This window comes from Scylla paramamosain, chromosome 2 (genome assembly GCF_035594125.1).
Source record: "Scylla paramamosain isolate STU-SP2022 chromosome 2, ASM3559412v1, whole genome shotgun sequence".
Classification (NCBI taxonomy): domain Eukaryota; kingdom Metazoa; phylum Arthropoda; class Malacostraca; order Decapoda; family Portunidae; genus Scylla; species Scylla paramamosain.
In genome coordinates, this window is record NC_087152.1 from 4496456 (window position 1) to 4509180 (window position 12725).

Consider the following 12725-nt stretch of genomic DNA (forward strand, 5'->3'; position numbering starts at 1 on the left):
GAGACGTGACCTGGTAGAGAAAATACGTAAAAAAAAATAAATAAATAAAATGCAAACGAAAACACTCAGCCGTAAAAGGAGAGATGAAAAAAGTGATAATGTCACAAACACATGCGTGAAGAAAATAGCAATAAAAATGGAAATACATACGCATACCTGATAAAAAAAATAAAAAAAGTAAAAAAAAGAGGAAAAAAAAGTGATGAAATGAATAATAATAAAAAAAAAAAACACTCACTCACAGGGAAAAAAAGAAAACGGTCATTGGCACTGAAATCGCACAGAAGATTAAAGAACGGAACATAACTCAACAAAACTTAACAAAATGAAACCGAACTCCACAGAATCACACGAAACGGAACGAAACTCCACAAAACTCCACAGGAAATTAAAGAAAACGAAACAAACTGAACTCCACAAAACAGCACGAAACTCCACAGAAAACAAAAAAACAAAAGAAAGAGAAACAGAACCCCACGAAATTGCAGAGAAAATCAAAGCTAAAAAGAAACAGAAAACGGCGGCAGACTTCCGAGGCGAGGCGGTTTGGGTCTGGGTCTAGGTCTGGTGACAGCGTGGTAGGCGTCTTTTCCGGATCAGCGGCGCGGTGTGAGCCAAGTACCGCCGCCACTGCCAACGTGCCGCCGCTGCTGATCGCTTGGGAAGAGACTCGCGGACCCATCGTTGTATATCACTGCTGAATTTCACTGCCGAGTCTGGCGTCCTATCAGCTTGAAATGCGTGTCCTCTATCACATCTGGCGGGGGGTTGTATCTCGCCTTATAGACTCGTATACAGTATTCTCCTATTATGAAATCCCCTATACTTATTTATTTATTTATTTATTTATTTATTTATCTTTTTTTTTGTTTTTGTTTTTGGCTTTTATCAGCATCCTTCTGTTTTCTGCTTAGTGTGATATTTTTTTTCGGATTCTTTCGTTCTTGCCTTACTGCGTTTTTCATTTATTTTTTTTCATAGTATTTGTGATTGTCATCTGTTTTATGGCAGGAAGCGTTACGTATTTCCTTCCTTCCATATTCCTCTATTTGTGTGCGCGACAAGTTACCTTATTTTCTTTTTCTTTTCTTCCTATCTTACTCTTCACGAAAACTGTCCTTTATTCTCTCACTATCCTTTATTCTCGTGAAAATCTGTATTATTTTACCATTATTTTGTGATGTAGTTACCTCACTTTCTTTTCTTTTCTTCTCCTCTAACTCTTCACGAAAACTATGCCCGCCATTTTCGTCAAAAGTCTATATCATCTTGCTATTATTTTGTGACATACCTTACCTCTCCTTTTGTTACACCGATTTCTCAAGATTGACAAAATTGCTGCGCTTTATAACAATATCGGCAAATTCTTCCGTTTGACTTTGTTACTGGTTTTCACTTACAAACTATCGGTTTTCTCTTGCTTTAATTTCTCTTGTTTTTCTCACTTCCTCCGCGAAAATGGAAAACACTTCATCGCATCGACTTTTGAAGCTTGAGGAACGAATCGTATTTGCTTTGACGTCTCTGAAGTGCACGATGAGCTTCACTGATGCCCTTGAAGGTAATGAGGCGGCGAGGAAGAGGAGGAGGAAGAGGAGAAGGAGGAGGAGGAGGAGGAGGAGGAGTACGTGGTAGTGGTGGAGGATGAGGAGATGAATGAAGCTGAGGAGATCGAAAAGCAGGATGCGCACTCTCTCTCTCTCTCTCTCTCTCTCTCTCTCTCTCTCTCTCTCTCTCTCTCTCTCTCTCTCTCTCTCTCTCTCTCTCTCTAGCCAGGTTTCTAATACCCTGCTTTAGCTATTTCTGGAACCGTCAAGCTAAGATTAATCCCCCGTCCTGTGCTAATCCCCCCACCAACCCACTCACCACCCCAGGATATTTTCGTTTTCCATTGTATACTCGCTTGTTCGCTTCCTTTCCTTTCCCTCTCCTCTTTCCCGTTAATAGCTTTGTTGCTTTTGTGTCCCCTTCCCTCTCCTGTGTGTGTGTGTGTGTGTGTGTGTGTGTGTATGGTTGACCTTGGCGGAAATAGAAACTGTGGTTAGTTCAGAATAGGAAAAAAAAATCGATGTGTCACAGTCTATTCCAACGCGCGCGCACACACACACACACACACACACACACACACACACACACACACACACACACACACACACACACACACACACACACACACACACACACACACACACACACACACACACACACACACACACACACACACACACACACACACACACACACACACACACACACACACACACACACACACACTTTTATCTGTCCGTCGTCAATTAGTCAGGTTAAGAAAGAAATACTAAAAGAGTTTTTGGAAGATAACATACATACATACATGCATGCAGACTTATCGTGCCCGCCCTGTAAATTTAAATATTACATCATCAGAGGCTGACTCTCTAAAAATATCCCTCGTTTTTGATAACGAGTCTTTCTGAAGGGCGGTATTTAATATGACCCGTGCATTTAGGGATGTAATATAGTTTCATGGAGGAGGAGGATTAGGAGGAGGAGGAGGAGGAGGAGGAGGAGGAGGAGGAATGGGGGGATGATGAAGCGGATGACAATGACAATGATGACAACACCATCTAGAAAGACATTTTGATGTATGATAACTAAGACAAGGAAGAGGAGGAAGACGATGACAGAACAACAAAACAAGCAACAAAAACAACAACAACAACAACAACAACAACAACATGGATAACATAAACTTAATCTAACAAAAAGAAAGGGGGAAAAAAAAAAAACACTTGCAATGAACGCACGTACGCTATTTGCATTACTGTAACAATAAGAACTAAGTCAGATGATAACCGCACCATTACGTCGCGCCGTGGCCCCATTGCATTCCGCGGCGACACTACAACTAACCTTGGTAATATTAGACACCTACAACACAGTCGAGTCAGGCAGGTGGGGAGTCGAAACTAAACACGTGATGGTGAGGCAGGAAGATGAACTGACTACCCCTATATTGGGCGCCCACATGAGGGAGCACTGACGTTCGTAGTGCCTCATCTTTCAAAATCGTCTGTTCCGGCCACACGGTCTCACTGTCAACGGGAGGAAGCGGGTGGCTGGCGGGAGGCTGGTGGGTGGATGCGTGACGTCAGAGGCAGCAAGCTTTCTCATTGGATTCTGGAGAGTTGGGTCCGCTGGCAGCCTTCCCATTGGTCCAGAGGAGAGTTGAGGTCCGCACTGGCCTTGTCGCAGTGGCGGAGTGGAGGGGCGTGTGGAGGAAGGCGGGAAGGGAGGGAGGGAGCGTAGGGAGGTTGTCGTCCTAGGGGGGCATAGGGAGACTGGGGATATGGGACCGACTACCCCTGACTCCTGACTAGGTACTCAAGGTCACAGTAACATTGATTCAAAGAAAAGACAGAATGGGGACAGGAGAGACTGAGATGCGACTTGTTCCGTTAATCTTTTCGTAGATGTAGTAGTAGAAGTAGTAGTAGTAGTAGTAGTAGTAGTAGTAGTAGCAGCAGCAGCAGTAGTTATATGACCTTGAAAAGTAGCACGTAGAAGTTCGGAGTGGGAGGATATTGATTGTTTCTCTCTCTCTCTCTCTCTCTCTCTCTCTCTCTCTCTCTCTCTCTCTCTCTCTCTCTCTCTCTCTCTCGTACCTAGCACAGGGAACATGCCGTTTCGCTTTATTCATCATCTGCCATTCGAGTAAGAGTGATGGTCGTGGTGGTGGTGGTGGTGGTGGAGGTTGTGGGAGAGTGAATGACTGTAGGATTAATGACAGCGCGGGTGGAGGAGGGTAACAGAGGTGTATTGTGGCAGAGTCATAGAAAGGCAGCCAGTCAGAGATGAGGAGAGACAAGGAGAGGACAAAGGGGAGAGTGACAGAGAGGGATTTTGTTGGTAGTGGGAGAGATAACGATGACTGGAATTGACCTTAGTGCCGTTATGAGCTATTTTTGCTGCCGTTATTGTATTATGGTGGTGGTGGTGGTGGTAGTAGTAGTAGTAGTAGTAGTAGTAGTAGTAGTGAAGTAGGTTAAGAGAGTGAGCGTTCGTGCTACTGGTGGAATTACGCAGTAGCGGTGGCGTTAGCGGTGGTGGTAGCGGTGGTCGTAGTATGAGGAAGTAGCGTGCAAGACCGTAAGATTATCATGATTACAGCGTGCGGGGAGAGAGGTAGTTAAACATGGGGTGCAAATACCCTTGGTTTGCGCCAGATCCCGCTAGACTACAGCTACGAGTATCACCACCACCATCACCATCAAGCGGTCCACGCATCAAACAGTGTAATGATGCAAGACAGACAGACAGACAAACAGACAGACAGACAGGTTAGTTGGGCATGTAGGAAGGTAAGGTGACTTGCCGCTCTGACCAGTCGCCACCAGTCTCAGTGGTAAAACTGTAAGAAGTAATATGATTTTTTTTCACAAGATTGACAGATAGACGTGTCCCTATCAGAAAAATAATGAGAGAGAGGGAGAGAGAGAGAGAAAGAGAGGAGGGGGGGAAGCAGGCGTGTTACTGACATGAGTGAGGTTGGCAGTTAATACGAAAGTTGACATTTAATTTATATCATCATGACAAATAGTGTTGAAAATAGAGAGAAGCACAAAGAGAGAAAAAAAGTTAGAAATATAGACAGAGAAACTAAAAAAAAAAAAAGCAAATTATAAGTAACGTGGCTTATAGAGGCAGAAACACACAATCCTGCTGTTAAATATTCCATTGCTATTTGACTTCTAACTTATTACCTCCACCGTCATCCCACGCAAAGGTCCTTCCATCTATACTATCTAGCCAACCGTGTATGTGTATTCTTCACCTCCAACTCAGCCCCGTCCTGCTCCCGATCTTCTGTTCCTCGCGGCATTGTTCTGACTCTCCCCTCCCCTTCGGCTACCTTGTTATCTTATTACTATGGTCAATTTCAAGAGACACATGGCCTGATTACGAAGGGACCACCACCACCATCACCACCGCCGCCGCCACCGCCGCCGCCACCGCCGCCGCTGCCGCCGCCGCTGCCGCCACCGCCGCCTTTACCCAATACTGACGGCATTCCAGCATACCATTATTTCCAGCATTTTTAAGTACGACTCCTGCGTTCATTTCACCTCTGCCTTTATCGCTAGACGTGTAATTAACGGTTTTTCAAGAATACGTGGTTGAATTAAACACACACACACACACACACACACACACACACACACACACACACACACACACACACACACACACACACACACACACACACACACACACACATGCACGCAGTTTTTCAGATACGGTGAATGGAATGCATTGCTGAAGAAGTCATTTGTGTGTGTGTGTGTGTGTGTGTGTGTGTGTGTGTGTGTGTGGTATTTATATGTGTATGTGCATGCGCGCACGCCAAACACTTACAATTCCTGAAAAAAAAAATATATATATATATATATATTGAAAGTAAACACACACACACACACACACACACACACACACACACACACACACACACACACACACACACACACACACACACACACTGAGCTGGTCTCTCTCCTCGGGGTCGGTCTCTCCCTCCTCTTGGACCCTCGAGGAGCTCTTGGCTGCGGCTTTTCTCCGTCCCTAGGAGGAGGGAAAATTTCAGACGCTTACGACAAAGAGGATATTGCGATATGCCCTCCCAGCGGCCCTCTGTGATTTTGTGGGGAGGCTTAGTTATATTTTGTGTATTATATGTATTCTAGAGGCATTCAGTACGGTATGGTGCGCAGGAAATCGGAGTAACTGTCATATGTGTGTTTCCATGCATTTTTTGTAGCAGTCTGTTTTGTGTTCGGTGGTGAAAATGCGAGAGTAATGTTGGCGTGTGCGGCAGTCTGTATTAATTGGCGTGGTGAGAATGTAGTGCTCTTGTGTATTAACGTGTATTTTTTGTGACGTTTTACATTGTGAAAGTGTGAGTGGTGTTCGTGTATGCTCACATTTATTTACGTGTATTTCCGTGGCGGTGAGTGTTGATGCGAACGTCAGTTATACAGTAATGATTGTGTTGAAGAAGTTTTGCCTGCATGCTGGAGACGTGTAGTGCATGAATGTTTGGCATCATTAGTGTTGGGGTGGGCTTTGAATGGTGGTTTCTTTTCATTCTCCCTTCCCCCTGGTGTTTGTTAATGCTCGTTAGGCAGTCTGTGTAAAAATGAATTAATAAATAAGTAAATAAATAAATACATCATAGAGGAAGGCATTAGTGAAGGCAGCTCGTGCGTCAGTAGCTAACATTTACATTATATATATATATATATATATATATATATATATATATATATATATATATATATATATATATATATATATATATATATATATATATATATATATATCTTTGTTCCGATGCTTCTATATACATGTGTAATAGTTATGTATATTTTTATTTATTTATTCATCATTTATTTTTAACTGTTATAACATGATTTACAGCCTTCAATATATTCTAGTTCTTACTCTTGTATCTCTCATCTGGTTGGTGTGTGCATCTGTACAGTTTCTTCTTCTTCTTCTTCTTCTTCTTTTTCTTCTTCGTCTTCCCGTTATGATGAAAGTTTTTTTTTCTTCTTTTTTTAATTGGCCAGTACATTTTGCGTCCGGCCAGGTACTCCAGTAATCTAACGTATCTCTTAATTGGCTGGCTCGTTAGGTGGTCAAATTAAAGCGTGGCTAGTGGTGTGAGAGTGAAGTCACCATGTCACTCAAGACCTGTATTCAGAAACGCATCATTTTCTCACCACGAGTCTCTTCAAGGGCCACAGAGATGATTAGGCAGGTTCTTATGAGTGTTTCCTCTGATATTGATATAGAAACCCTGTCAATCTGTCACTAGAACCATGAAAACTCCCTTATAACCCGTGCAACTTTAACTTGAATCTTCTGAATGTAGTGGAGGTGCGGAGTGGAAGTGTTTCAGAATAGTCCTAAATTAGTTGGCTTATTAGGTAGGAAAATAAAAGCGTAGGTCGTGGTAAGGGAGTGGAGTTACTTTAAGTGTTGTGCAGAGGTGTGATCCTTCCTGACGCGGTGTGTGGTGTTCCCGCAGGTGCTGCAGTGGCGCACCGTGCCCACCGACAGCACCCAGATCGGTGAGGTGGCGCGCTGCACAGAGCCCTTCATGAGGCAGGTGTTCGTGGCCGCCCCAGACGACTACGATGACGCCACCTTCAGGAAAAAGGTAAGGAGACGTGCCTTGACCATCATCCTTTTCTTTCTCATTCTAATTTTTTTCTTCATCTTAATATTCTTCTTCACCTTAATTTTTTCCATCGTCTTAATTCTCTTCATCCTAATTTTCATCATTTTCCATCCACCTGTCATCATCCGACTTCACCTTCGTATTTGTCATCATTACCATCACCTTAATGTCATCAAGACTATTGTTACCATCATCATTACCACCACTAACATAATTATCAACATCATTATCCTTACTATCATTGCCGTCATCACATACCCTTTACCATTATATGACCTGCACGATACAGTATGTATACCAGTGCTGGATGAAGACGAGACACTTGGAAAAATATCACAAACGTAGCTTATTTTAGTAATTTGTGCAAAACATTATACACAGCCCTGTCATTACTGGGTGGGCGTAAATAATACTCACTCACCAGCACTCAGCACTCAAATGCCACGCTAGGGAGGCTTTCAAGGTCAATGCAATGGACGGCGGGTAGTCTGAGGAGCGTCATTAAGTCATTGGCCACAATAAGCTGATGAGGCGGCCAGGCAGACGGGCACCACGGAACATCACGAGATACATTCCTGTCTCAGATCCCCTCACTAATTTCTCGCCGTCCCACAGACTCTTAATTACATCATAATGAGTTTTTAATCTGCGCCAACCGATATGCAGTAAAGCTCCTAAAAATATCTCGCCACTGGGAAGTCAGGCAAGGCATATTGAAGGAAGTGAAAGACAACAAAACAAACAAAACTCCTTGACAAACACCATACAGCTCGTGAACGCACGTTAGGTGGTATACACAAAGCGGTGACAAAAATTATTGCTCCAAAACACCTTGAACTTTAAGACCAAATAATTATATACAAGGCTTCATGCGGGACAGTAGTCTACACTAAAGTTTATGTTACGTCTTCCTCTATTCCTTGCTCCACCTGACATCTCCTCCATAAGACTGTAACGTCAGCGCGTCTCCCCTTCCTCCATACAACAAAACACTAGTGACGTCTCAATAGCAACGTAAACGCCGATGCCTTTGACAACCACACGTCGCCTTTGTCTTCACATTACAATGCCCACATTACAGCAGACAGTACAGTGCAGGTGTCATTACAGGAGGCTACGCTTGACTACCACTAGGCTACAGTACAGTTTGTGGTGATACTTTGTCAAACTCTTGCATGTATGTATATTGAATGTTTACTGTTGATTCGGGGAGACAAACTCGACAGTGTTTATCTCGTTTCCATGGTTATGACTCGACCTAATTTTCTTTTTTTTCTTTTTTCTTCTTTTCTTTTCACATTAATAGCGCGTTTTTTTTTTTTTTTTTTTCGAAAGGATAGTATCTCATGACATACGAAGAACGAGAAGTAAAAGCAGTATATAGAAAAAGATATTTGTTGATTTTCATCTGGTAATTTTGTATTCACAGACTCTGCTGCTGATCCAACACTTGCGAAAATTATTGTGATGATGCTTAAATTACCGTTTTAATTCCAATTATGATAATCAACAATAATTTTCTCAGATATTTTTGTCATTATGTGCCATTACCCACGCTTGCTGAGACTGACGTAAACCAACTGGAGACGCTCGTCATGTGATGGTCCGGGGACTCGAGCACCTGCCAAGAGTCTTCTGTTGGCTCACGCAATCTATGCCAATCCTTGAAACTTCATAGCTGTGTTCATATTTTTCTTGGTGACTTCCCGGATGTCAAGAGATTATGTTTGAATGTCAGAGCAAAATAGATGTCAAGGTCTTATTGTTATTTTCGGACTGCGCTGTGCATACATTACGAGTCGGAGTAAGAGTTAAAGAATGCAGATATCAGATACTTTACGCTATATTCTGCCAAATTCCGTATCTCAGCGGTTTCACTAAAGACCTGCACTTTCCTCCCCTATGAACACAATGCTTTCATGTGTCTTCCCCACACTTGCATTGTGGTGAGGACTCCTTCCCAGTGAAGATGTGCAAGTTGCATTCGTTTTGAAGATGTGTAAGTTGCACTCGTTTTGCTTTTAATTTCCCTGAAAGTCCTTGTCAGGCTTTTTAGGAACCTAAGAATTTTAATGCACGACAGAAAAAAATTACTGGCAGATTCTTTGGTTTGGTATGTAGATGAGTCGCGAGATCAGAACAGTCTCGTTGCGCCCTCAGAATTCAGTCTTATTGCGTTGTCAGAACAGTCTTGTTCAGCTTTCGCCACTGTGTGGATGAGGAATAATACCGTATAATGCAGACTCAAATAATAATTTCTCGTTAGTGAGTTGGTTGTGTTCTTGGAAGGAAACAAAAGTTATGAAGTTTTCTTGGAAGCTCCGTAATCCCACTTGTTATGTGCACTTCGCAAACAGTTTTCATTACCAAGTTCATGGTGTTCATATTGTTCAACACAAATTCGAGTGGCGGCTTTTACCTCCGCGAGAGAAAACCTTGTGTTGGATCAGCAAGTGTGTGTTTGTCTCGCCCTCGTTGGCATTGTTTTGGCTTATTTGTGAAATGAATTTTGCACTTAAGGTAACTAGGTCATCGTCTCCTTTCCTTGAATGGGAGCTAACCCTCTGACCGGATAGCTTTAACTTGTGTGGCGGGCTTTTGACCAATCCCAAGGCTTGGAACCGTGCCTCTCCCATTGACGTCACGGGTCCCACCGCCAATCAATAGCGCCCTCCTGCGCCATACCCTTTTGACGTCATCCTCTGTAAGCCAATGGGCAGACGAGGAGGAGAGTGAGGGAGCTGGAGATGAGGACCACTGACTGAAGGAGGGGACGGGAGAGAAGAATGGGGGAGGGCGTGATTTGAAAGTCTGAGCCAACACCGATAATGTACGTGAAGGCGCTGCTGTTGGTGTTATACGTCGGGATATTCAAACCCAGCCTTTCAAACTACGTGAACCTTCGATGAATTTTGATCAGCTGTATCTCAATCCCCGTAACGCGATCCCTCTAGTCTAGACAGGCTTTAGTTTCTTGCAGCATATTAGAAAATGTAAGACCGGAGCTCCACTGGTTATGACGCGACAAATGTAGCTTTTCATGTGATTGACAAATAGACATAGACGTGTCGATGTAGGTAGATGTAGGTAGATAGGTAGATGGATAGATGGGCAGGTAAGTGATAGGCTGTCAGACAGATAGCTCGAACTTCTGTTTTCTGCTATTCGTATGAAGTGAGGGCGTAGAAGGACCAAACACCCTTTAGCCACTGCCGCTGAGTAGTAGGAAACGATGCTTTTTCGTTTCTTCTTCTTCTTCTTCTTCTTCTTCTTCTTCTTCTAACTTCATTCTTGAAGTACACAGTGATTCATGTCTAGGGCAACGCGTATTACCCAAAGTGAGTCGCAAAGAGGAGAGCAAATGGTCTTGGCAACGTAAGATCGAAAGTTCCTTCCCTCTGAAGTACAAGGGAGTACTGGTTGCAGTTATTCCTGAAGACAGGGGGAAGCCTTTTGTATTCTTTGCGAACCATTCTTCATTTTCATGGGTTATTAAGTTACCTTTGTTCATTCAGTTTGACTCTGTTTCGTAATTTCACTTTTTTTTTTTTTTTTTTTTTTACTTTTCACTCACCTTTTTTTTTATTTTTCACTTCCACCCTCTGTAAATTCTTGTAACCTTACGTATATATTGATGTTTGCCTTTCGTAAATTCGTATATATCTTCACATATTCTTCCATCAGCTTCATAAACGCCCATACATCGTTTCACCTTGCCACCCAGGTCTGGATGGCGAGGAAGCAGGCCACCCACAACCTGGTGCGTCCCGGCGCCAGGTTCTACATCTGCTCGCTCTCCACCACCACTGTCGTCTACAAGGGACAGCTCACATCAGACCAGCTCTGGACCTACTTTTCTGACCTGCAGGTGAGTTATGAATTGTTACTTGCAAGCTTTTGTTTGGTCTTTGTTGTATATTTAGTTCTGCACATGCAGCGATATTTGTGGGCAGCCAACGATTAGATTCCGGTCAGTTAGCTGCTGCAGAATGTCATGGACTGAAGATACACTGTTACAAGTAAGTAGTATAATGTAAAGAAAATCCTTCACAATTTCAGAATCCCGATTTCGCAACCTACATGGCGCTGGTCCACACGAGGTTCTCCACCAACACCTTCCCCTCCTGGGAGCGCGCGCACCCCCTCAGGTAAAGTATTCATGGGTTTCGCTGCATTATATCACTATTCTTCGTAGCTCCAATTAAAAGTAATCCAAACCTGTAGTAGATATATAAAAAAAGTATCACCAACTATACTCCATGTAACTTGCAATGCTTAATACTCGTAAAGACTAGTAGTAATATTTGCCTCTGCTCAGGATGATGGCTCATAACGGTGAGATCAACACTCTGCGAGGGAACGTGAACCTGATGAAGGCCAGGGAGGGCGTGATGAAGAGCAAGGAATTCGGGAGTGATCTGAGCAAGCTGTACCCCGTGGTGGAGCCCAACCTGTCTGACTCCGGTGCCGTGGACTGCTGCCTCGAGTTTCTGGTGATGGCTGGCGGCCGCTCCCTGCCCGAGGTCAGTGTTGATTTGTAAACTCATTATACTATAACAGTATTCATTTTTGTCGTTAATTCGCAGCTTCCAAATCCTTTTTTTATTAACATATTTGCTTAATTTATTTATTTATATATTTTTAGTTGATTGTATTTGAGAACATGCGCGCAATTGAACTCTTGAACACTGAATGAAGTTTAAGTAGTTGATGTGATCTCAGATTAGAAAAAAAAAAAAAAGCAGTCATTTTTCAACCATTGCAGGTATTGGTGTTCAAGATTGCTTGCTGAAATATTGTGCTAACGGGAATAATGTCCATTATAAAACTCAGCCTTATTATCACAGAGCAACATTTTAATTTCATGCTACCAAATCTCTTTATTAATTGCGAAACATTAGAAATGCGTGTAACGGAAGAGGAGATGCATGTGCTGCCACAAGTACCGAGTGGCAAACGCATTCTTCACGACGCAGGCAATACCATCAGCCACATGACATTATCTGAATATGAAATTAAAAGAAAATGTGGTACTGATTATTGTTTTTTTTTTCTTCTTTTTTTTTTTACAATTTCTCTATTATTTATGTCAAAATCAACATGTCCACTTATATTATGAAGCGATAGGAACACATTCTTACCTTGATCTTTCTTTTTTTAAGAATACATTTGCGTGTTCTCAAAACAATTACGTACTTCTTGTTAGTATCTTTACAAACAACACGATAATGTAATGAAAACGACAGCAAAGGTGAGTCGCAGGATCTTGGCATCTTGCATCAAAGTCTGTCATTGTAATAAAAGAAGACCGTGACCTATCCTGCAGATCGTCTGTTGATATCCAGTTGTAACAGAACACGGACCAGTGATACATACAAAGCCTCGTGCATATTTATGAACCCTCCGTAAATATACAGACAGTATTAGTAGTTTATTGAAAAAGAGTGAATACCTGTATTTACCGAAGTTGTATTAATATTTATAACCTGTACTTTCTACTGACAAA

The 12725-nt window shown here is 42.6% G+C and overlaps 1 protein-coding gene across 1 annotated transcript in view; it reads left to right on the top strand.

The window, feature by feature from the left end:
• The window catches only part of LOC135108749 (uncharacterized), a 95606-nt gene that overhangs the window by 55858 nt on the left and 27023 nt on the right, over window positions 1-12725 (top strand). Inside the window, 4 exon segments of the mRNA XM_064019831.1 lie at window positions 7067-7198; window positions 10944-11087; window positions 11279-11367; window positions 11538-11742. Coding sequence (XP_063875901.1) covers window positions 7067-7198; window positions 10944-11087; window positions 11279-11367; window positions 11538-11742 — 570 coding nt within the window.